Source organism: Pongo pygmaeus, chromosome 20 (assembly GCF_028885625.2).
Source record: "Pongo pygmaeus isolate AG05252 chromosome 20, NHGRI_mPonPyg2-v2.0_pri, whole genome shotgun sequence".
Lineage (NCBI taxonomy): Eukaryota > Metazoa > Chordata > Mammalia > Primates > Hominidae > Pongo > Pongo pygmaeus.
Genome location: NC_072393.2, coordinates 2,086,822 through 2,109,644, shown reverse-complemented (window position 1 = coordinate 2,109,644; position 22,823 = coordinate 2,086,822). Strand labels below are relative to the sequence as shown.

The 22,823-nt window shown below is 60.8% G+C and overlaps 2 protein-coding genes across 8 annotated transcripts in view; one reads left to right on the top strand and one right to left on the bottom strand.

The window, feature by feature from the left end:
* The window catches only part of SPPL2B (signal peptide peptidase like 2B), a 21,420-nt gene extending 5,701 nt beyond the window's left edge, over nucleotides 1-15,719 (bottom strand). For 2 of the 7 annotated variants that reach the window (XM_054465473.2, XM_054465477.2), the window contains exons 1-11: nucleotides 15,563-15,684; nucleotides 9,835-9,954; nucleotides 7,046-7,228; nucleotides 5,858-5,947; nucleotides 5,498-5,637; nucleotides 4,738-4,877; nucleotides 4,532-4,628; nucleotides 3,686-3,802; nucleotides 1,399-1,480; nucleotides 638-712; nucleotides 53-115 (exon numbers count right to left, since the gene is read on the bottom strand). In XM_054465473.2, coding sequence (XP_054321448.2) covers nucleotides 53-115; nucleotides 638-712; nucleotides 1,399-1,480; nucleotides 3,686-3,802; nucleotides 4,532-4,628; nucleotides 4,738-4,877; nucleotides 5,498-5,637; nucleotides 5,858-5,947; nucleotides 7,046-7,228; nucleotides 9,835-9,954; nucleotides 15,563-15,628 — 1,173 coding nt within the window. In that variant the 5' untranslated portion in view covers nucleotides 15,629-15,684. Of the gene's footprint in view, nucleotides 1-52; nucleotides 116-637; nucleotides 713-1,398; nucleotides 1,481-3,685; nucleotides 3,803-4,531; nucleotides 4,629-4,737; nucleotides 4,881-5,497; nucleotides 5,638-5,857; nucleotides 5,948-7,045; nucleotides 7,229-9,834; nucleotides 9,955-15,562 lie in introns of all 7 variants that reach the window. The other 5 variants (XM_054465472.2, XM_063657805.1, XM_054465476.2 and 2 more) reach the window with 5 other exon arrangements.
* LSM7 (LSM7 homolog, U6 small nuclear RNA and mRNA degradation associated) lies at nucleotides 15,644-22,823 on the top strand. Its single transcript, XM_054465478.2, has 4 exons — nucleotides 15,644-15,776; nucleotides 15,860-15,950; nucleotides 20,234-20,305; nucleotides 22,546-22,823. Exons 1-4 carry the CDS (start codon nucleotides 15,660-15,662, stop codon nucleotides 22,686-22,688), a joined length of 423 nt encoding a protein of 140 aa, XP_054321453.2. The 5' UTR covers nucleotides 15,644-15,659; the 3' UTR covers nucleotides 22,689-22,823.

The window sequence follows — 22,823 nt, the reverse complement described above, 5'->3', positions numbered from 1 at the left end:
GCGCAACACCTTGACCCATGGCAACCTGAGACGCTGCGGTCAGAAGACGCACCTTCTCACGGGTGGCCGAGTCCGAGGGCCCAGTGGCCACCTCCACCATGATGCTGCTCCCACTCTGCACAGAAGGGGGTTGACTGAGGGAGCGTGGTGATGGGGTGGGGGGGCAGAGGAGTGGGGTGATGGGGCAGCGTGATGCAATGGGGGGATGCAAGGGGGCAGGGTGATGGGGGGTGATGGGGCAGCGGAGCGGGGTGATGGGGTGGAGGGGGACGAGGAGAGCGGGGTGATGGGGTGGGGGGGGACGAGGGGGCAGGGTGATAGGGGGTGATGGGACGGGGGAGCGGGGTGATGGGGTGATGGGACGGGGGAGCGGGGTGATGGGGTGGGGGGGGACGAGGAGAGCGGGGTGATGGGGTGGGGGGGACGAGGGGGCAGGGTGATAGGGGGTGATGGGATGGGGGAGCGGGGTGATGGGGTGATGGGACGGGGGAGCGGGGTGATGGGGTGGGGGGGGACGAGGAGAACGGGGTGATGGGGTGGGGGGGGACGAGGGGGCAGGGTGATGGGGGGGTGATGGGGGGTTGCGAGGGGCGGGGGAGCGGGGTGATGGGGTGGAAGGGGGCAGGCGGTCGCCTACCTTGGTCAGGAAGGGCGTGATGAACACGAAGAAGATGTCGTAGAGAAACAGCACCAGCAGCAGCAGCGTGCAGGCCTGCGAAGCCCACGGCTGAGGGCAGCCCCCACCCCGGCCCGTGCCTCCCCGACTCCCTACTTCCACTCCCATCTCATGAGGCCCAGCACCTCCTCCTGGGAGGCAGCCTTTAAAGGAACCTGAGCAGAGCGCGCCCAGTGCCAGGGACGCACCACGCAGGAGGAGCTTTGGAAGCAACATCAGGTCAGGATTTAAGGACAAAAGTCAGGCTTTTAGAGTCTCCACGTAACAGGAAGGCAGGGACGGGGGGGGCGGAGGCCTCTGCCACGCAGGTCCGGCTCTGGGTATACGGAAGGCCATCCCGGGCATTCAAATGCCGCTCGCTTGGGGTGCTGTGGGGCCCTCACGGGAGTGCAGCCGCCTGGGGCTTGACGACATCCCCGCGCTCCTGGTACCACCTGAGGCCAGTAACTCTAGCCTTATTCAACCGCTCTCCCCACCACCTCATCCAGACATGAGTTGCCCCTGCCGGGAACCGCCCCACAGCCACCCACCCAGGCCGCCTCGGCGGGGGCTTTGGGACCCAATCTTCAAGCCCCACCCTTCACAACAGGCCTAGGCAGCCATCCCCAGGGCAGTGAGCAGGAGTACAGACCTGCAAGGACCACAGCCCCACACAGGCCAGGCTGGGATGAAGGCCCCCCGCTACCCACGCTGCCCCACAGCCGCGCCCTCTCTGCACTCACCTTGAAGGTGGGCAGACGGATGGTCTTCAGCATGTAGAGGCAGAAGGCGATGCCCAGGGCGTCCTGGAGGACCCAGGCCCACCTGCAAGACAAAGCAGCATCCCCGCCGGGGCAGAGGCTGGCTGACCACCCAGGACGCCACCTCCCATGAGCCACACAGGGCCCTCGCTCTCAGCCAGCACACAGCCCCACTGCCCTTCCACCTGCCCAGGGGATGACCCTGAGGACCCCAGACCTGTGGGAGGACCCCTGCTGTTACAACTCCAGCAGAGCTGGCGGCACAGGCCCCACCCCAGGGCCCATCCTGCGGAAGCAGGTAGAGGAGCCCACCACTCCGCAGCCAGGATGGTGGACACGGGCCTGGCTGGCTGCGTCCCCTCAGTCGCTGTCCCCGGATGGTGGGGCCAGGACGGTGGACACGGGCCTGGCCGGCTGCGTCCCCTCAGTCGCTGTCCCAGGATGGTGGGGCCAGGATGGTGGACACGGGCCTGGCCGGCTGCGTCCCCTCAGTCACCGTCCCCGGATGGTGGGTGTCACGCTGTAGGCAGGGGTCACAGGCTGTAGGCAGGGGCCAGGCAGAGGGTGCATGTGCAGGAGGGCTTGGGCACTGACCCCTCCAAACTGTTTTTGTTTTGTTTTGTTTTTGAGATGGAGTCTCACTCTGTCACCCAGGCTGGAGTTTGGTGGCACGATCTTGACTTGCTGCAACCTCTGCCTCCCAGGTTCAAGCAATTCTCCTGCCTCAGCCTCCCAAGTAGCTGGGATTACAGGCACACACCACAATGCCAGGCAAATTTTTTTGTATTTTTAGTACAGACGGGGTTTTGTCATGTTGGCCAGGCTGTTGGCTCAAACTCCTGACCTCAAGTGATCTGCCCGCCTCGGCCTCCCAAAGTGCTGGGATTACAGGCATGAGCCCCCGTGCCCAAACTGTTCATTAAGTTAAAACTTGTGCCACACCAGGTTTCCTCACAGAACCTCTGGGTCCACAGTGGGTGGGGCTGCCATGCGGTTGGTGCCCTGGGGCAAAGCACAGAACCGCCTCCTGAACAAGGCCATGGCCCCAGCAGTCAGCCGCAACCTCGGCTCTCTCCTGGCCCCACGAAGCCCCAGCGTCCCCTCCCCGCTGGCCCCTGCCCCCATGCAGGCTCTGCCTGTCACTTGGTGGATGAGTTCCCCAGCATTCCTCAGCATCTCAAACATCAAAGGCTTCATTTGAAAATGGGATAAAAACATCTCCCGGGCAGGGCGGCTGCTAACAACAGAGGCCTCCATGGGAGACGCTGGCACAGCCAATTCCAGGCGCCACGCGCCGCAAGCACCAAGAGAACTGCGGCCAGTTATTTTTTCTGATTTTATGTTATTTCTTAAATAGAGAGGGGTCTCGCTTGTTGCCCAGGCTGGTCTTGAACTCCTGGGCAAAGTGATCGTCCTGCCTTGGCCTCCCAAATGCTGGGATCCCAGGCGTGAGCCCCTGCGCCCAGCTGACTGAGGCCTGCGCTAATTTCATGTGACGGAGCGAGTTTCCTGGCTTGGAAATAACTGAAAAGATTCATTTTCTCTTTGTGTACAAAGGATTCAAAATATTTTCACATCTTCCTTCTGCCAGTTAAACGTGCCGTGGCTCCGATACACACCAAAGCCAAGCGTACTTGGCTGCCTCGGGAAGGCCGGGAGAAAGCGCCAGATGGTATCAGCGACAGCGGTGGGGACCGGGCGGGGATGGGCCAGCTCTGTCCTCCCAACACGGCGCCAGGCACTCGGCCTCATGGGGGAGGCCCAGCTGGCAGGAGGCAGCCACAAGTCCAGGCCACGTGGGAGGTGAGCGTGGGGGGAGCAGTGCCTGCCCCACCTCCATCACTGCTCAGAGGCCACAGCAATCATGACCAAGAGGATCAGGTGCCCTGGTGCCCACACCCTGGGCCTCGAACCTGCGGTGTGCACGTGGGTGCCAGGACAGGGACAGTGGGGGACAGACTGTGGCCCTGGGCAGCGATGCCCCACAAAGGAGTCCCATCCAGGCTGGAAGACGTGGCTCCCGGCCACAGGGGCTCCGGCCTCTCCTCCCGGATTCCAGTCAGGGTTCCCATGGCACCCGGACCAACCCAGGTGAAACGACCTCGAGGCACTGTCAGGGCAGCCCGGGGCCAGGGCTTCTCATAACACGGTGCTGAAGCAGCTCCAGGCTGGGGCGGCCTCCAGGGAGGGCAGGGAGTCAGGGCCCCAGCAGCCCTGGTGTGTCTGAGGACGCCACTGCCCACCAGGACCCAGGGGAAGCAGCACTTACTGGTCCTCGTTGCGGAAGACGCCCCACACCACGCTGACGGCCACGCAGAAGAGCGCCAGGAGCAGCATACGGGCCTGCGGGCGCTTGTGGAAGTAGGGCAGGCTGTTGTTGGGGATCCTGGGGGGCACGGGGCAGTCAGAGCCAAGCCCACCAGCTACCGGCCTCATCCCACTGCCCACCACCCTTGGGCCCTGCCCAGGCACCCCCTCCAGAGTGGCAGCCCCCACTCTGTTGTCCTCATTAAACTCCACATCCCGCACGATGACAACAGTAGGCGCCCCAAGGGCACAGCAGAGCCCGACCCGGGCAGGCGCTGGGGGCCACAGGCTGTACCCACAGAGCCCCTCGCCTGCGCTGCGCCCCTTCACCCGAGGCCCTGCCTGCTCCAGACCTCCCACCTCCTCACCCAGGGACGGCAACACAAAAAGGTCTCCCCCTGGGCAAGCCCCGCTTCCTAGACCCAGGTCTGACTTTGTCGGAGACCCCCCAGCAGCTCCCTTTACCCCTAAGAGCCAGGCCAAGCTCTGGGCTGTGGGGAACCTTCTGGGTTCCCCGGAGAACCCTGGTGCTTTCCCGTGCCCCCGCCAGCCTGCGACCTGGGGCAGGGTTCCTGGGGACAAGTGCACCCTCCCCCCGCCACCCCTGGCGCCTGGCTGCTGGCGGGCTCCAATGATAGCTCGCCCAGACTCCGCCCTGCTCCTGGGCCTAGGAGCCCCAGGCCAGCACTGAGGGAGCGCCTGCTGTAGACTCTGAGCGATATTGCACCATGGGGGGCTATGGGGCAGCAAAGAGGCCGTGGCCATCACTGCACAGTCAGGCACGTCGGGGCCAGCCAGGCAGACTCACCTGCACTTGCCGAAGGGCAGCCGCCGCACGCAGGGCGCCAGGCAGCTGTAGAGGCCGGTGGCGGAGGCCAGGCAGAAGATCCCGATGACCACATACACTGCAGGGGCAGGGCCGTGAGGCCGGGGGCCAGGCCCGCACGCCACCCTCCCTCCGCACAGGACGGGCTGCATCTCCATGCCGCGGCCCACCCGCCCGGGGCCGCGCACCGAGGAAGTCGTAGAAGTAGTAGAGCAGCACCAGCATGGAGCAGCACATCACCACGAACACGCAGGTCATCACCGGCGTCACGTCCACCGCCTCGTCCTCCTGCTTCTCGGGCCCGTCATCACGCTTGTGCTTCATGTACCTTCTTGGGAGACACCATGGGGTCGCAGGGCGCTGGGGCCGGCTGGCCGACACGGGGCCCAGGAGCCCACAGCCACCCAGGGGAACGGGGCAGAAAACCCGGGAGCAGGAGGGGACCCGGGGGGGACTGAAGCGCAAGGAACCGCCCCGAACATCCCCAGGGCAGAGACCACACAGCAGAGGGTGGCAGGGCCCACGTCCCTTAGTTGAGCTGGGGCGGCCACTAGGCTGGGCCAGAGGCTGGCACGTGGGCAGCAACCGCAGCTTGGATCTGCATAAAGAGCCCTGGACATGGGGCCTCCCCAGACCCGGGCGGCTCAGCAAGAGAGGGTAGCTAGCCCCAGCCACCTGCCAGCCCTGCACCTGCCACGCCCGTACCTGCCACATCCACACCTGCCCAGTCCCACACACCCACCGGGTGCCCGGAGCCCACCCTGGCAGGAAAAGAGCCTGATTCTGTCCCAGGACCTCCTGAGGAAGAAAGGAAGGGCTCCACGGGGCGAGCCGTGCCTGCCAAGGCCAAAGTGCTCACTGCTGTTCTGGATGGGAAGACTGGCCGCCCCGGCCCATGTCAGAGCCGCCTGCCCCCCTGTCACAGTACACACACGACACGAAACTCACTTCTTCACGTCCCGACTCCCGGCCCAGTAGCCACCGATGGCGACGGTGCCCACGGCCATGATGAAGATGATGACCATGTTATAGTCCAGCACCGGCTCCTTAGGCGCATACAGCGCCGCCCTCACCATGCGGCCGAAACGCTGCCTCAAGGAACACACCGGAGGCAGGCGTCAGAGCCACCTGCCAGCCATGGGTCCACGTGCAGCTGTGAGCTGTGGGGCTGGGGCTGGAGACCCTGGCCATGCCTCACCCACCACCCTAATCCCACCAACTGAGGCACAAACCCCCCCCCCAGCAGCCAGCCCGAAGCCCCCTGCCCCATCTCCTCAGGAGCGCAGGTCTGAGCTGGCGCAGACCTACCCTGAAGATGTCCAGCATGTCTTTGTAGCTGAGCAGGGCCACGGGAATGCCAATCTCATCATATTGCGTCTTATTACCTCCTGGGGGGACCTGGGGGCCCAGAGGAGGGAGCGGCAGGCATCACCCATTCGCCTCCTCTCCTGGGACCCTCACTCAAGGCTCGGGTCAGGCTGGGGGCGCCTGCTGGCTCCCCATCTGCAGCTGACAGCCTCCGGCCTCCCAGGAGGACCCAAGAACAGGGAGGGTGAAGGGCATCGAGACTTCTTCACTTGACAACAGGGCCCCGGCCTAAAAGCACCACTAATCCCTCCCACAGCCATGGGACTCCCGAACCGCACATACACGTCCTGAGTGACAATTGTCACAGCCCACGCCTGCCCACTAAGCCGCCTTGAGCCCCGCACCCACTGAGGGCCTCTCTCAACTACGACGGCAGCGCGTGCGGACAGGGATGGCACCCTCGGTTCTGCCCGGACTGCTCTGCCCTCGGCCCTGAGCCCCTGCACCAGGCCTTTGTGGATTGCCAGGCTCGGGGTGCAACGCCGGCGGGGGCAGCCCAGAGCCACAGGCAGGGCTGTCAGGGAATTCCTGAACTCCATTTCTTCTTACCCCAAAACTACAATTCAGGGGCGGCCATGCACCCTGCCCAGCCCAGCAGTTGGCATGTCCCTGTGCTGTGACCAGCCCTGCCAGGCCCCCAGCTCTCAACCACAGCCCCATTTCACAGAAGATGGAAAAGGGGCCAGGCTTCAGGCCACCTGGCTAGGACCACACCAGCCAGCACAGCCCCACTGGCTAGAGGGCAAGGGCACCAGACTACACAGAAAGGACCAGCTCAGGGCCAGGCCACCTGCTCCTCAGAAGCCACCCCAATCCCATCCCCACAGAGGGTATTGTCTCCGACACCCCTGGGGGCTGCTCTAGGACAGGCACCCAACAAGACCACGGCCAAAGTTCCACAGCCCCAGCCAGCAGCGCAGGAAGAACAGACTCATCTCCGCCCTCCCCACGGCCACACTCGGCCCGGATCCCCCCCCCGCCAGTCACACTCGGCCCAGATCCTCCCCACAGAGGGGCCTGCCTTTAGCAGAAGTCGGAAGACCAGCCCCAGCTGCTGCCGTCTCTGCCTCCTGCACCCCCCTTCTGCCCCCAGAGAGCTGGCCCGGTGGGGGACGCGCAGGGCCGTACCAGCCTCTCTCTGCTGACGATGAGCAGCCCGCGTGCTCCGCTGCCCTGGGCCAGCCTCACTTTCTCATAGAAGGTGCAGTTCCCCCGCGCCACCAGCGGGATCTGGTTGCTGAAGCCACGGGCGGGGAGGTCGGCCGAGGAGCAGAGCAGGGAGGCCGTCCAGTTGCGCAGCTGCAGGAAAGACTGGAAAGGCCAGGGCACGGTGTTGTCTCACGTGATGTGAGTCACCAGGAGGGCCCAGCTGCCCCTTCTCCCACCTGAAGCCTGCGCTGAGTTAGATCCTGGCCCTCGCCTAAAGCCCCGCGTGGCCTCCGCCCACCTAGGCAGACCATCCCTACTGCGGCTCCCACAGCCGGGCCCTGAGTGACGGGCTGGGCTGCCTCATCTGAGCGGGGCCGGAGTCCTCACAGACATGGCTGTCCCCTGACACCTGAGCCACCCCGCGAGCCATCACAGATCACTCAGCAAAACCGAGTGGGTCCCCACCACAGCCCCACCACGGCCAGCCATCTGTGAGAAGGGGGAGGGTTTCCAGTGTGCAGAGAACGAGGCCCCAACTCTCAGGGGCCTCACAGCCCCTGAAGCCAAGAACACATACACACGCACACATGCACACACACATGCACACGCACGCACACACCCACAGCCACGCCCACAGCCACAGCCAGGCCGGAGCACGCGCACACACCCACAACCAGGCCGAGCACACGCACACACCCACAGTGATGCCGGAGCACGCGCACACACCCACAGCCAGGCCAGAGCACACACACACACACCCACAGCCAGGCCAGAGCACACGCACACATAACCACACATCCACAGCCAGGCTGGAGCACATGGCACACACATGCATACATGCACACACACGCACACACCCACAGCCAGGCCAGTGCACACGCACACACCCACAGCCAGGCCAGCGCACACACACACACCACAGCCAGGCTGGAGCACACGCACACACACGCGCACACATACACAGCCAGGCCGGAGCACACGGCACACATATGCACACGCAAGCACACACACACGCACTCACGCTCAAGCAGACACATGCCTATTACACATGCACACACACACATGCACACACACACATGCACACACAGCCAAGCCAGAGCACACAGCACACACATGCATACACAAGCACATACCTGTGCACTCATGCTCAGGCACACACACCTATTACACACACACATGCATGCACACACACCACACGAACTCACACACACTCAAGCACACGCACATACCTATTACACACGCACTCACACTCATGCACACACACGAACCCAAACACACAAGCACACACACATCCACACACAAACCTATTATCCACATGTACACACATACACACACACCTATTACACATGTACACACGCACACATGTGCAGACACATGCATACATCCACAAACATAACTATTACATAGTTACATGCTTACACACACCTGCACACACATACACACACATGCACTCACACATCCATACACAAACCTATTGCACACACGCTCACACGCACATGTGCACATAAAAACAGACATACACATTCGGACCCATGCACATGCCCCCACACACCTATTACACTCATGCTCACACACACAGGTGTGCTGACACACAAACACGCACTAAGGCACACATGTTCATGCACATATCTATTACTCATGTGCTCACATGCACACACAAACTCAAATATGCACTCAGGCACATGTCTTCACACATATCTATTACATGTGTTCACATGCCTATTACATGTGTTCACACACAAAAAACACTCAGGCACATGCACGCATACACTGATGCGAACTCACATAAACATGCAGACACGTGAGCATGTTCAGGCACATACTGATTACACATGTGCTCACACGCACACACTATGCATAAAGCTGACAGGAAGATGCTAGTGCCTCTTCGCCGGCACACCTCGAGGGCTCCAGGAGGGGGGCGGGACACGGTGGGAAAGGAGGCGGGGCCTGAGGCACTCGGGGAAAGGAGTCGGGGCCTGAGGGACGCGGTGGGAAAGGAGGCAGGGACAGAGGGGTGTGGTGGGAAAGGAGGTGGGGCCAGAGGGATGAGGTGGGAAAGGAGGCGGGGCCTGAGAGACGAAGTGAGAAAGTAGGCGGGGACTGAGGGATGCAGTGCAAAAGGAGGCGGAGAGTGAAGAATGCAGTGAGAAAGGAAGCAGGGCCTGAAGGATGCAGTGAGAAAGGAAGCAGGGCCTGAAGGATGCAGTGAGAAAGGAGGCAGGGCCTGAAGGATGCAGTGAGAAAGGAGGCAGGGCCTGAAGGATGCAGTGGGAAAGGAGGCGGGGCCTGAGGGATGCGTGGAAAAGGAGGCGGGGCCTGAGGGATGCGGTGGAAAAGGAGGTGGGGCCTCTGAGGGAGGGACCCATTCAGCAGCAGGTGTTAGTGCCCCAGTCAGGAAGATGGTGAAAGGAACAGGTCTCGTCCCTGGGGCCCCACTGTGCCCTCTGCTGTCACTCTTCTGAGGGCCCCTCTGTCTGGGCCCACTGGATAGGGTCCCCGGCATGGAGCAGCAGAGACCCTCGTCTACCACATGGAGCTCGGCCGGTGCCTCTGGATCTGCACCCCAAGGCCCCATGGAGAGCTTGCATTGATGACCAGGGTTGGGGAGGCCCAGGGGAACTGGGGGCCAGCTGAGGGTCCCCCAGACCTGGTCAGGGCCTGCCTCTCGCCTCTGGATCTTTCCTGCAGCCCCAGCCGGATGTGTCTCTAGAGCCCTGGGGCCCCCGCATTCTCCTTGCAGCGGCGCCCGGCCAGCGGGTACTCACTGCCTTGCTGAGGTCGTGCGGCAGATGGGCCCACTGCGGGTTGTAGAGGATGCAGTAGTCTTTGCCTTCGGGGCCCCCAGCCTGGGAGACCACGTGCACCATGCCGTACTCACAGGCCACCTGCAGGACAAGGTCAGCGGTCAGAGCCACAGCACAGGACATGCGGGGCTACACCGCCCCACAAGAAACAGGCCCGAGGAGGGGAGGACGCCTCCAGGAAGGGCACCCGTATTCACCAGGTGGTCTGGGATGCTTCCCCCTCTCAACAGGACAGACAGGGATGTGACCATACGTGGTTTATAGCAAAGACCCAGACTGGCTCACCTTCCTCAGGGAGCCCCAGGCTGGTGACCATGAGTGTGTCAGGTCACCCCTTTGTGGCTCCCGAGTTTCTGCACCAAAAAACAGGGATCGCACCACCTCCTGGGCCTCCCAGGATCAGTGGGCACAGTGGGAGAACGACAGCCGAGGGCAGAGCCCTGAGCAGGGAAGCAGGGCAGGGCCCCAGCGGACCTGGCCCTGGGCCTGGGTGGGAGGCCTGGACAAGCCTTCCCACCCCTCAGGTCTGGGTGGCCTTTGACCCACAGCCCCGTGGGCACTGCGTGTTGGCTGGTGCTCCAGGGCACACCGGGGCCCAGGCACATGGTGGGGCCGAGACGAGGGGGATCCCCAGGTCGGCACCCCTCAGCTCCCACTGGAAGAACAGCAGGAAGCAGGTGGGCCAAGGGGCCTACGGGCACCAGGTCCTGAGTGGGACAGGCTGAGGTTTGCAACAGGTCACGCTGCCACCAGCAGGACAGACAGCGTCACGTTCCCCACGAAGCCCCAAACCAGCAGAGTCCAGCACAGCAGCTCCCACTTCGCAGGAAAGAGAAGGAATAGCAAGACAGGACTTCAAGTTCCTGCTCTCCAGCCTGCAGCAGCAGCGGCTCAGAGAAGGCCACAGGGAGAAGGCCCGGATCCGCCAGCAGGAGCCCCTGACACAGAACGGGGACGACAGGCCAAAGCCAGCCAAGAGGAGCAGCGGTGGTGGAGCACTGCACCCAGGACAGAACGAGCCGGGGCCCTTGCCACGCTCTCAAAACGAAGTAGGGGGCAGGACCAGGCCCCAGAGCCCTGGATGCCTCCCAGGAGGGCTGCAGAGTAGACGGGCCTGGACCAGAAGGGCCGGCCCCCGCCTCTTCAATTTAATGCTTAACAGAGCAGGATGGAGCTAAGAGGAAAGATGGATTCCACACATAGGAAGCTGGCACTGCTCACCACGCATCCCACCGCAGTCCCACGGCGGACACTGCAGGACTCTGGCCTAGGCAGAATCACGGTCCTCCCAGCAGAGCCCAGTCCAGCTGCCCGCACCTGCCATCCCCACCTTCCTCCTGCTCCCACAGAGCCCAGTCCAGCCGCCTGCACCTGCCATCCCCACCTTCCTCCTGCTCCCCTGCTCAGCAGAGCCCAGTCCAGCCGCTTGCACCTACCATCCCCACCCTCCTCCTGCTCCCCCTCCCAGCAGAGCCCAGTCCAGCCGCCCGTACCTGCCATCCCCACCTTCCTTCTGCTCCCCTGCCCAGGGCCCCCACCCAGCAGCTGACAAAGACATCTCCATCTCTCCAGGACGCCAGTTACCAGAGGGTCTCACAGCGATGGGGCCCAGGTCTCAGCTGCTGTGCCACACTGCAGACCCTCAGTGTGGGCCCCCAAGGGAGCCCGGCCTGCACAGGGAGGAGGGGTCCCAGAAGAAAACCCATGTGCCAGGGACCAAGGAGACCCACCCCATGCCCTAGGCCTGCCCGTTCTCAGGAGCGCCCAGCCCTCAGCCTTCCGGGGCTGCAGGGCTCATCTGCACACTGCAGGCTCCTGGGCCAGGCCTTCTGGGGCTGCAGGGCTCCTGCCAGGCTGTAAACCTCCCAGACAGAGAGACAGCCACACCCCCTGGTCCCCAGGGGACCTGTCACGGAAACAAACAGGCCACACCCATTTGCCTCATCAGGAACAGGGTGGCAGCCACATGTCTGGATGGGCGCTGAGCTGGGCACCAAAAGGGCCGACACCACAACGCCACAAGGGCCCACAGTGCAGACGCAGCTCTGCCAAGCTAGGGCTGGGGAAGGAGAGCTCTGGCTTGGCTAAAGGTCCCAAAGGTCCCTGGTGCCAGACACCAACCCCAGCACACAGGCACAGACAGGCTGTCCAACAGCCGGGCCCTCACTGAAATCACACGAAATCTCTGGCCTGGTCTGGGAGCATCTGGGTCAAGGCCCTAGTGACCTCGGGGTGGCAGCATGGTGGAAGCCCACGGAGCCCCGGTCCCCACAATCGACTGGGGGTCTCATAGCTCTTGGCTAATGCTGCTTCCTTCCCACAGCTGCCCCAGCCCAACTCCAAGCACCTCCCATGTGACCTCCCCAAGAACCCAGGCAGAGTCAGGAGCCCTTTCTTTCCAGTTCTGCCCACCAGACTGCCTGCCCGTGAGAGCACCCCCTAGTCTGGCCCCAGTGCCGAGCCCGGAGGGTGCCCCTTCCAACACGGCCCCCCAGAACCCCTCGCACCTACTCCAGGAGGGATGTTATGGGTCACGGCAGAGGCCAAGAATCCACAGTCCGGCCCACCTTCTGTGTTTGTAAATAAAGTTTTATTGGAACACAGCCAAGCCCATTCCTAAGGAAGGGTCTCTGGCTCTGGAAGAACAACAGGAGAAACCAAGCAACCAAACCAGAGGGCACGTGGGCCACAGAGCCCAGCATAACTACTGTCTAGCCCTTCCCAGAAAACACTTGCCAAGCTCTGTTCTATGGGATCAGGGACTTTGGTGAAAAGTGTCTTTTGTGTAAAATGGGAACTGATAGAACTGCTTCTCTGCTTCTCTCTAAAAGGGTCATTTAAAAGCACAAAAGCACATTCATGCATTTTCCTCTCCACAATTCGCAAAACTGGTTTTCCATTAAAAAAACAAGCCTGTGCCTCTATCAAAGGCCAGAGAACGCGACATCTCACCGGGAAGAGTTTCCTCACCTGCTGAGTTAAAGGAACGGGGAACAATTCTTCCAACGGCCACAGCTCTAAGAGGGCCCTGAGTTCTAGATAGGCCCACTGAAATTTGGAGGAGCAGAAAAAGCTCAGGCTACAAGGACAGGCTCAAAGCCCAAGCCTCGACCTCCAAATCCTTCAATTGCAGCACAAACGCTTTGCAACTGCACACAGGTTTAGAAACTACTAGGCTTAGAAACCCTGCTTCGAAGTGACTGTGAAAGCATCCATGTCAAGGGCCTTTGAAACAGGCCAGTGAGTCCAGGCCGGGAGAGCCTCCCTTCTGGGAAGACTGAGGAGTTCCAGGAGCCGGGCTGGGTCCAGCCGGGGCCACCAGCTCCAGCTCGGATCTGCTGAGGAGCGGCTCCGTGGGGTGGGGAGGGGAAGTGTCTCATTGGGGAGGTCGACTTCCTCGCTCAGGGTCACAGACACCAACCAGGCTCCTGCCCTGAGAGCAAGTCTCATTCTTGGGCAATCAGACTCAAATTTCCACTGCCCCGAAGCACCGCCCCCCTCCAGGGATAGGCGTCTCAGGGTGTATTTACAACCAGGGTTCTGGGAGGGGCAGGAGCACCTGCTCTCTCACGTCCCTCTGACACGTCCTTTGACTCCCCACCCTCCGGATAAAGCTCACACTCCTCAGCCCGCCCAGGTTAAAGTCCACGCACCCCAGCACCGACCGCCTTCCACGGCCTGGCTTCCACCAGACGGCCTGTCGTCCAGACTAGGAGGCTGAATGCTCTGCCTTCACCCTCTGCCTGGGGCCACTCGCACCACTGCCCCCTCCTCTGTGCCCCTGCTCCAGCTTCCTTCCACGGTCCACCTCCCGGGGCCTCCTTGGTGGTGACATCTTTCAGGGTGTAAACCCTTCCTTCCAGCATTATTCCACCCTACACTCCAGCCACAGCCCACCCCTTACCAACCCCAAATAACCTGCCAGCTCTCACACCTCCCAGCCCCCGCTTATGCTGCTTCTGGTGCTTCCAACACCCTTCCCCTCCTGCTGACCCGGCAAACTCCTACTCATCATTCAGAACACCTGCTTCGGGGCCGGGCACGGTGGCTCACGCCTGTCATCCCAGCACTTTGGGAGGCTGAAGCAGGTGGATCACCTGAGGTCCGAAGTTTGAGACCAGCCTGACCAACATGGTGAAACCTCGTCTCTACTAAAAAAAATAAAAAAATAAAAAAAATTTAGCCAGGAGTGGTGGCATGCACCTGTAATCCCAGCTATTCAGGAGGCTGAGGTGGGAGAATTGCTTGAACCGGGAGGCGGAAGTTGCAGTGAGCCGAGATCATGCCACTGCACTCCAGCCTGGGCAACAGAGAGAGACTCCGTCTCAAAAGAAAAAAAAGATCTGCTTCGGAAAAGCCTTCCCAGGCAAACTGAGTCCCTCCCTCCACAGAGTTCTGTGATCTTTCTGCCACCTCTGGCTTTCCCCCTCCTTCCAAATGTCTGAGGAGCTCTAGGTGCCTGGCTGCAGAATGGGGGGAGTCCAAAGGGGGCTGACAGAGCAGCTGGGGTGGGGCTGGGGTTCTCAGAAAGCTTCCGAGGGGGCCCGACAGCCTTGCAGAGACCAGGGGCATCTCAGGGTAAGAGGAAAGACTAGAGAGTGAAGCGCCTGCAATGAGCTGCAGGCTTCCCCAGCAGCCAGGTCACAACTGGACGACGCGCTCATCTGGATGCGACACGGTCTGACATACTTTGAAAGGGTCACTCCTGCTGTGTCGAGGATGGACTGGGGATGTGGGGGACAAAGGCAGCCACAGCAGAGGGATAGCGGTGGGGCTGGAGGAGTGGAGACTGAGGAGCCGGGTGGCGGCGAACTCTTAAGTTCTCACCTTAAGAGTGAGAACTCTGAGGGGGGAGTGAAGGTTAAGGGCTGCATTTGTGGGGCTGCTCCAGGTTCCATTGCCTGAGCCACCAAACTCAGGAGAGAAGGAAGATTTGGAATTAAGAAAATAAAAGATGCAGTTATGACAGTGCGATCTCGTAGACTGTCCCCACTAGAACCTGACACTCTTTACATCAAATGACACACAGTGAACATAATGAAGGCCTGTTGGCCCTGGGCGCTGGTCACCCTGGGCAGAACCTCCAGAATGCACACCACAGTCGGCCCTCCTTCTGCAGACGAATTCCCTCGTCCAAGGTCACGGAGTAAAAGATGGAGCGGGGATCCGACCCCAGTGCAGGGCTGGGCTCCTGGCCGCTCCAGGATGCTGCCAGTCACTGGCGGACGCGCGGGACGCCTCTGGGTTCCCCCACCGCACCCCCTAGGGTGAGGTTAGCTTAGCACAGTGCCCGTTCCGCCTAAGGGGAAACTGAAGCTCGGAGAGGGGCGGGCAGTTGCCTGCTCAAGGCCACAGAGCCGGAGAGAGGCGTCCCCGGCGGCAGCTGGAGACCCCGAAACGGAGAAGCAGAACCGGAGGATGGAGGGGTCACAAACTTCAGACCCGGTGGGAAGTGAGGGGCGCTGCAGCGGCGGAGGGCCTCCGAGGCGGGGAAAGGAGAGGAGCCGGGGACAGACCCGCAAGGTCACGGCCGGGCCCCGGCACCGCCGGCCGACAACGCGGGGACCGCGGATCCCCGAGGCTGGACCCCCAAGACGGGCCGAGCGGGGTCGTTCCTGCGCGTAGCCCGGGGACCGAGAGGCCGAAGGGCCGCAGCCTGCGGTGCCGTCGGGACCGGTGCCGCGCTCACCTGGGCCGCGAGGAGCAGAAAGGCCGCCAAAAGCCGCGCCAGCGCAGCCGCCACCGCTGCCGCCATGTCGGCCGGTGCCCGCCGCAACCATCGGCAGATGTTTCCCAGCAACGCCCCGAGACCCCGGGCCACGCATGCGCCGCGCATGCGCGTGGGGGGGTCAAAGGTCGCGGGGCGGTGCCTGCGAAGAGCCACACGGCGCGACAAGATGGCGGTGAGCGCGCGGCGGAATCTGCAGCAGGGGGGCGTGGGGCTCGGGCCGCGCTCCAGGCCTCACGCGCTCTACTTTCCCCGCAGGATAAGGAGAAAAAGAAAAAGGAGAGCATCTTGGACTTGTCCAAGTACATCGACAAGACGATCCGGGTAAAGTTCCAGGGAGGCCGCGAAGGTGAGGAGGCTCCCGCTGTCGGTACCCCCCCTTTAAAAATTTCAAATAAACCCAGCAACAGAGATGATGAGGACGCATGCGGAAGCATCTCTTTTATTTATTTTTATTATTTTTTCTTTGAGACGCAGTCTCGCTCTGTCACCCGGGCTAGAGTGCAGTGGTGCGATCTCAGCTCACGGCAACCTCCGCCTCCCAGGTTCAAGTGATTCTTGTGCCTCAGCCTCCCGAGTAGCTGGAATTACAGGTGTACCACCACGCCCCGCTAATATTTGTATTTTTAGTAGAGACGCCATGTTGGCCAGGCTGGTCTCAAACTCCTGGCCTCAAGCGATCTGCCTGCCTCAGCCCCCTAAATTGCTGGGATTTCAGGCATGAGCCACCATGCCCAGCCTAGCATTTTTGACTGGGCAAGTGAGCTGCCTTCTCCGAGCCTCCGTTTCCTCATTTGTCAAATGGGGCTGGTAACTCCACCCACTTCACAGGGGGTGGTGAGAATGAATGGTTACAGGCATGTATGTAATTGAGGCAGCTCTCAGCAGGAAGTAAGCAGTCAGTCAACACGTCACTTATTCAACAGCCTCTTGGATCTTTGGTTTCTTTTTTTTGTAAGACGGGGACCCAAACCTCTTTGTCCCTGGATTGTAGACAACTGGGTGGCATGAGAGTTATTAAAAATCACAGTGCCCCAGCCGGGCGGGGCGGCTCACGTGTGTAATCCCAGCACTTTGGGCGTCTGAAGCGGGAGGGTGGCTTCACCCTAGGGTTCGAGGCTGCAGTGAGCTGTGACCACACCACTGCACTCCAGCCTGGGCCACAAAGCAAGGCCCAGTCTCAAAAGAGAAAAAGGAAGCCAGGCTCAGTGACTCATGCCTTTAATCCTGACACTTTGGGAGGCCGAGATGGGCAGATCAGGAGGGCAGGAAATCAAGACCATCCTGGCCAACATGGTGAAACCCTGTCTCTACTAAAATACAAAAAGTTAGTTGGGCATGGTGGTGCACACCTGTAGTCCCAGCTACTCAGGGGGCTGAGGCAGGAGAATCGCTTGGACCCCAGAGGCGAGATTGTGCCACTGCACTCCAGCCTGGCGATAGGGCAAGACTCCGTCTCAAAACAAAAAGAAAAAGGAATATGAATAAAATGTTTTCTCAGTCTACACCATGCTGACTCCGGACATGGAAGGACATGAGTGAGCAGCCGCTCTTGCTGGTCACACTGCTTCCCTTTGTTTTGTGCCCTTCATGGCAAATCACCACCCATTTAGCACCTTAAACAGCACCATTTTATTATCTCACAGGATCTGTGGGTCAGGAGCCAGGGTGCCACAGCCTCAAGGGTTCTCAGGAGGTTGTAACTGAGGGTTGTTTTTTTGGGTCCATCATCTTGGGGTCTTCTTCTGAGCCCACTGGTTATTGACAGAGCTCAGTGCCTTACCTTTGCAGGGCCAGGGTCCCTGTTCTGGCCAGTGTTGGCTAGGGACACTTGCAGCTCCCAGATGCTGCCAGCTCGGGACTCTGTTCCACCGTGGTGGTCTGCCCCTACAGTGCTGCAGGCTGAGCTGACATTTGTCCATATTCAGTTATTCGGGCCAGTGGGAGAATCATCTTTCAGAAAGGGTTTGGGGCTGGGTGCGGTGGCTCACGCCTTAATCCCAGCAGTCTGGGAGGCTGAGGCAGGTGGATCACCTGAGGTCAAGAGTTCGAGACCAGCCTGGCCAACATGGCGAAACCCCATCTCTACTAAAAGTAGAACAATTAACTGGGTGCTGTGGCTCACGCCTGTAATCCCAGCACTTTGGGAGGCCGAGGCAGGCAGATCACTTGATTTCAGAAGTTTGAGACCAGCCTGGCCTACATGGCAAGGCCCCATCTCTACTAAAAATACAAAAATTATTTGGGCATGGTGGCGCATGCCTGTAGTCCCAGCTACTTCGGAGGCTGAGGCAGGAGAATCGCCCTGGAGGCAGAGGTTGCAATGAGCTGAGATCGCGCCACTGCACTCCAGCCTGGGCGACAGAGCAAGACTCCATCTCAAAAAAAAAACACATACACACACACAAAAAGCAGGAAGGGTTTGGTCCCTGAAGGGCTCACCTGATACAGTCAGGCCCACCCAGGGTGTTTCCCTCTTGATTGGCTCAAAGTCAGCTGATTCAGGGGCTCTAATTACAGCTGCAAAGTTCCTTGTCTTTGCCACATAACCTAAGCGCAGGAGTGACATCTTGTCCCGTCAGAGTCACAGGCCCTAGCCCACACTCCAGAGAGGGGCACCTTGGCTCCTTGTTAGAGACCTACCTACCTTAGTGCTCACATCTGTCCCCATGAGGAGGGAGGGCTCACTGGTCAGGCTGGTGCCAAGGACCTGAACAGCTGCATCTGACCCCATCTTATAGGTGAGTTTCATTCTGCAGGGGAGGGACTTGAGCGCAGAGAGAGGGAGCCGTGGAGGTGGAAGCCGAAGCCTGTGGAGGCGGACGGAAGCTTGTATGCAGGCAGGCAGACCTTCTCTGTAGAAGGCCAGACGGCAAATATCTTTAGCTTTGCAGCCCAGATGGTCTCTGTCACAACCACTGAGCTATGCCAGCAGAGCGGGAGAGCCGCCCTGGTCAGCGCCTGAGCGGGCGAGTGTGGTGGCGGACCAGTGAAACCTTGACTTACAGAGAGGAGCGGCAGGCAGGTTCACCTGAGGGTCGTGGTTTGCAGACCCTCGCCCTGCACCACTGCACAGGGCGGCCCTCGGTGTGTGTGGAGCAGCCGTGGACGGGCTCTTGGTCCTGCCTTGAGAGGAGACAGGCGGGCAGAATAATGCCTGGGGTGCCTGCTTCCCGAGATTGGTGGTGCCCGCTTCCCGAGATCGGCGGTGCCCGCTTCCCAAGATCGGCGGTGCCCGCTTCCCGAGATCGGCGGTGCCCGCTTCCCGAGATCGGCGGTGCCCGCTTCCCGAGATCGGCGGTGCCCGCTTCCCGAGATCGGCGGTGCCCGCTTCCTGAGATTGGCGGGGGCGTGCAGAGGGCAGCACTGTAAGGGCTGTGGGTTGGTGTCTGGAGGAAGCACCTGAAAGATGACAGGGGTAAGAAGGAGGGCAGGGAGGGGGTGGCTGTGGGACGCCCCTCAGTGAGTGCAGAGGCAGAGCCGCTGCTGGGCCTCGGCTGGAGGAGCCTGCAGGGCAGTGGAGGGGAGTCCCAGGCAGGGAGGGTGGGCCGGCCTCTGCTGGGGACACACAGCTCCCCCTTCACCCCTCTCAGTGTCACCAGACACTGTGGAGCAGGATCAGATGGCAGAGATCACCACCGGGTCAGACAGCCCTAACCTGAGGTGGCAAGTTGTGACCTAAGGCGGCGAAGCTTGAGGGGTGGGGCAGGCAGTGTGGAGAGAGACGCCACAGAGACCGTCTCAGCCCCCGAAGCCTCTGCACCTGGGTCTCAAAGCATCTCTGTTGCCCGCTCCCCACAAGCCCTGAGCAGCGGGGCTGGGATTTGTTCTTTTGTATTCCATAAACTCACTGAGGGACTCAGCACGGGTCAAGCAGCGCAGTCATCACCGCTGTCAGAGCGGAGCACTGTGTCGCCCCTAGAGGAAGCCCTGCCCCATCAGCCATCGCTGCCTGTCCCCTCCCTGACCCTGGCACCCACGCATCCCCTCCCTGTCTCTGGGGATTGGCCTGTCCTGGACATTTCATAGAAATGGGATCACACGGTGCGCAGCCTTCTGTGGCTGGCGTCTCTCACGGAGTGTGACGTCCTCAGGCGCGTCCTCAGGCACATCCGCGCCATGGCCTGCGCCAGCTTCGCTCGTCTTCCTGGCTGGTTGTTCCACCGCGTGCACGTGCTGCTGCCTGTTTTGCTTTTGAGCTGAGAATTGTTTTTATGACTTTTAAATAGCTGGAAAGGGATCAAAAGAAGACTGTCTCACGATGTGGAAATTACATGAAATTCACAGTTCAGTGCCTGTGAGTAGAGCTGACTGGCCGCAGTTCAGCCACACATGGACTCATCACTGAAGCTGCTTCCACCCAGGCAGCCCGAGCAGCAGCTGTGACCGGCACCCTGTGGCCCGCAGGGCCAGAAGTGTTTGCCATCTGGCCCCCCGCAGACATGGTCTGCTGCCTGTGGTGGAGATCACTCTGGAGGCGGCTGTCATCGGCCACTCCTGGGAGCCCTCTCCTACCCTCAGTCCTCCATCCCTGGAGCAGTTAGCCCCATACCTGGGCCATGCTGGGGCGGGCCCTGTGCCCAGGACGGATCTCATGCCTTCTCATTTCTCTCCCCTGGTGATTTCTCCAAGCCAGTGGAATCCTGAAGGGCTTCGACCCACTTCTCAACCTTGTGCTGGACGGCACCATTGAGTACATGCGAGGTGAGTGGGGCGGCGGCCGAGGCGGGCAGCGGGACGAGGGGGGTGGTGGGGTGAGGGGGGCAGTGGGATGAGGGGGGCAGCGGGGCGAGGGGGGCGGCCGTGGGGCTGCCTGCTGGCTCTTCCTCTCTCAAACCCACAAAACCTCTGAGTTACCAACGTGAAGCCTCGTGGCGGCCGATGGACGGGCTTGAGCACTCACCGGTCCTAGACGTCCTCACAAAGCTGGAAACTCCATTGTTGTGGGGCCTGGAGAGACGGGAGCTGGCAGCTCACCCACTGGTCTCTACACACTGATGGGGCGCCCGGCACAGTTAGAGGACAACCCTTTTTAAATGTTTTATTATTTTAGTTTTTGTTAAATTGGTGACGTGAGAGGCCAGGCACAATGGCTCACACCTGTAATCCCAGCGCTTTGGGAGGCCGAGGCAGGGGGATCCCTTAAGGTTAGGAGTTTGAGACCAGCCTGACCAACATGGTGAAACCCCGTCTCCACTAAAAATACAAAAAAATTGCTGGGCGTGGTGGCGCATGCCTGTAATCCCAGCTGCTCGGGAGGCTGACGCAGGAGAATCGCTTGAACCTGGGAGGCGGAGGTCGCAGTGAGCCGAGATGGTGCAACTGCATTCCAGCCTGAGTAACAGAGTGAGACTCCGTCTCAAAAAAAAGAGATAAGCTGAGGTCTCACTGTGTTGCCCAGGCTGGTCTCGAACTCCTGGACTCAAGCCATCCTCCTGCTTCAGCCTCCCACAGTGCTGGGGTTCCAGGTGTGAGCTGTGGCGCCCAGTGGAGAGCAGCCTTGCTGTAGGGGAGTGAGCATGCTGTGGGGCTCCTCTCGGGCCCCTCTCCTCTTCTGCCCTTGTTAATCCCCGCTTATGAACGCAGGGTCCCCGTCCCCTCCCCAGAGGACCCTCCCTCATTTCCCTGCCCCTGCTCGCTCTCCTCCCCAGTGAGGCTGCCAAGTCCTCCGACTCTCCCCCAGAAGCTCCTGCGGCAAGTTCCCAGCCGGCAAGTCCCCATCCCAGCCCAGGCATTGGGGGAATGCCAGGACTTAAGAGAGAGCAGGTCTTGCCCCTTAGACCCATTAATACTGAGACAAAATTTATTCTTGGAGCTGGCCATGGATCACTTGAGCCCAGGAATTTAAGACCAGCCTGGGCAACATAGTGAGACCCTGTCTCTACAAAAAAAAAAAATTTTAATTAGCCAGGCATGGCGGTACATGTGCCTGTGGTCCCAGCTACTCAGGAGGCTGAGGCAGGAGGATTGTTGAGCCCAGGAGGTTGAGGCTGTGAGCTGTGATTGCGCTACTGCACTCCAGCCTGAGCAACAGAGCAAGACCTGGTGTCTGAAAAAAAATTTTAAAAACCTGGGCCCCATGGTTCTCCCATGCCTCCACCACCACAGGACCACAGTAGTGAGGAGTTTTAGTCACCTTCAGCCTCTTGAGAGCTTGTCTTGGGCTTGCTGGCACTTCCCTGGGGTGCCAGCCCACATGGTCCCCACCCCACATGAATAGCCTCTTTCTTTTTTTTTTTGAGATGGAGTCTCGCTCTGTCGCCTAGGTTGGAGTGCAGTGGCGCGATCTCAGCTCACTGCAAGCTCCACCTCCCGGGTTCATGCCATTCTCCTACCTCAGCCTCCCAAGTAGCTGGGACTCCAAGCACCTGCCACCAGGCCCGGCTAATTTTTTTGTATATTTTAGTAGAGATGGGGTTTCACCGTGTTAGCCAGGATGGTCTCCATCTCCTGACCTCGTGATCCGCCCGCCTCGGCCTCCCAAAGTGCTGGGATTACAAGTGTGAGCCACCGCGCCCGGCCCCCAGCCTCTTTGTTATAGGGTGAATATTGGCCCCCTAGGGCTCCAGGGACCTTGCAGAGACCAGGAGGCCCAGGGTGCCTGTATTCTGGCCGGCCGTCTGATAACCTGGTTCCCAGCCCTGGTGCCTGGGCCCCAGTGAGCTCTGAGACCCAGGTTAGCCGGCTGTCACCCGGGCCTCCCTGTTCCCATGGTCTGTGGAGTGAGGGAGGGCTGTGGCTGCTGTCTGTGGAGCTGCCGCTGGTCTCTAGGGGCCGTGGGAGCCGGAGACCTGCCCCGCAGAGTGCCTCCCGTCTGAGGTCCCCGCATGCTCATGGTGCCAGCAGGGTGCAGGTGGGGAGGTTAGAGCAAGGGTCTTGGGTGGGTGGGGGGTCTCGGAGGCTTCCTGGAGCTCCCTCAGTCCTCTCTGTCTGCTCCTCCCCAGACCCTGACGACCAGTACAAGCTCACGGAGGACACCCGGCAGCTGGGCCTCGTGGTGTGCCGGGGCACATCCGTGGTGCTGATCTGCCCGCAGGACGGCATGGAGGCCATCCCCAACCCCTTCATCCAGCAGCAGGACACCTAGCCTGGCCAGGGGTGCAGAGGGTGCAGGGCAGGCCCGAGCAGCCTGGTTTCCCGCGGACTTGGCTGCTGCAACGGAAGCATTTTCCTTTTTGTATAGGTTGAATTTTTGTTTTCTTAATAAAATTGCAAACCTCAA

Coding starts and splice junctions, on each gene's coding strand:
- LSM7 (XM_054465478.2), top strand. CDS start 15,660: ATGTTTCCCAGCAACGCCCCGAGACCCCGGGCCACGCATGCGCCGCGC. Junction 15,777..15,859: donor CACGGCGCGACAAGATGGCG/GTGAGCGCGCGG, acceptor CTTTCCCCGCAG/GATAAGGAGAAAAAGAAAAA. Junction 20,306..22,545: donor CACCATTGAGTACATGCGAG/GTGAGTGGGGCG, acceptor GCTCCTCCCCAG/ACCCTGACGACCAGTACAAG.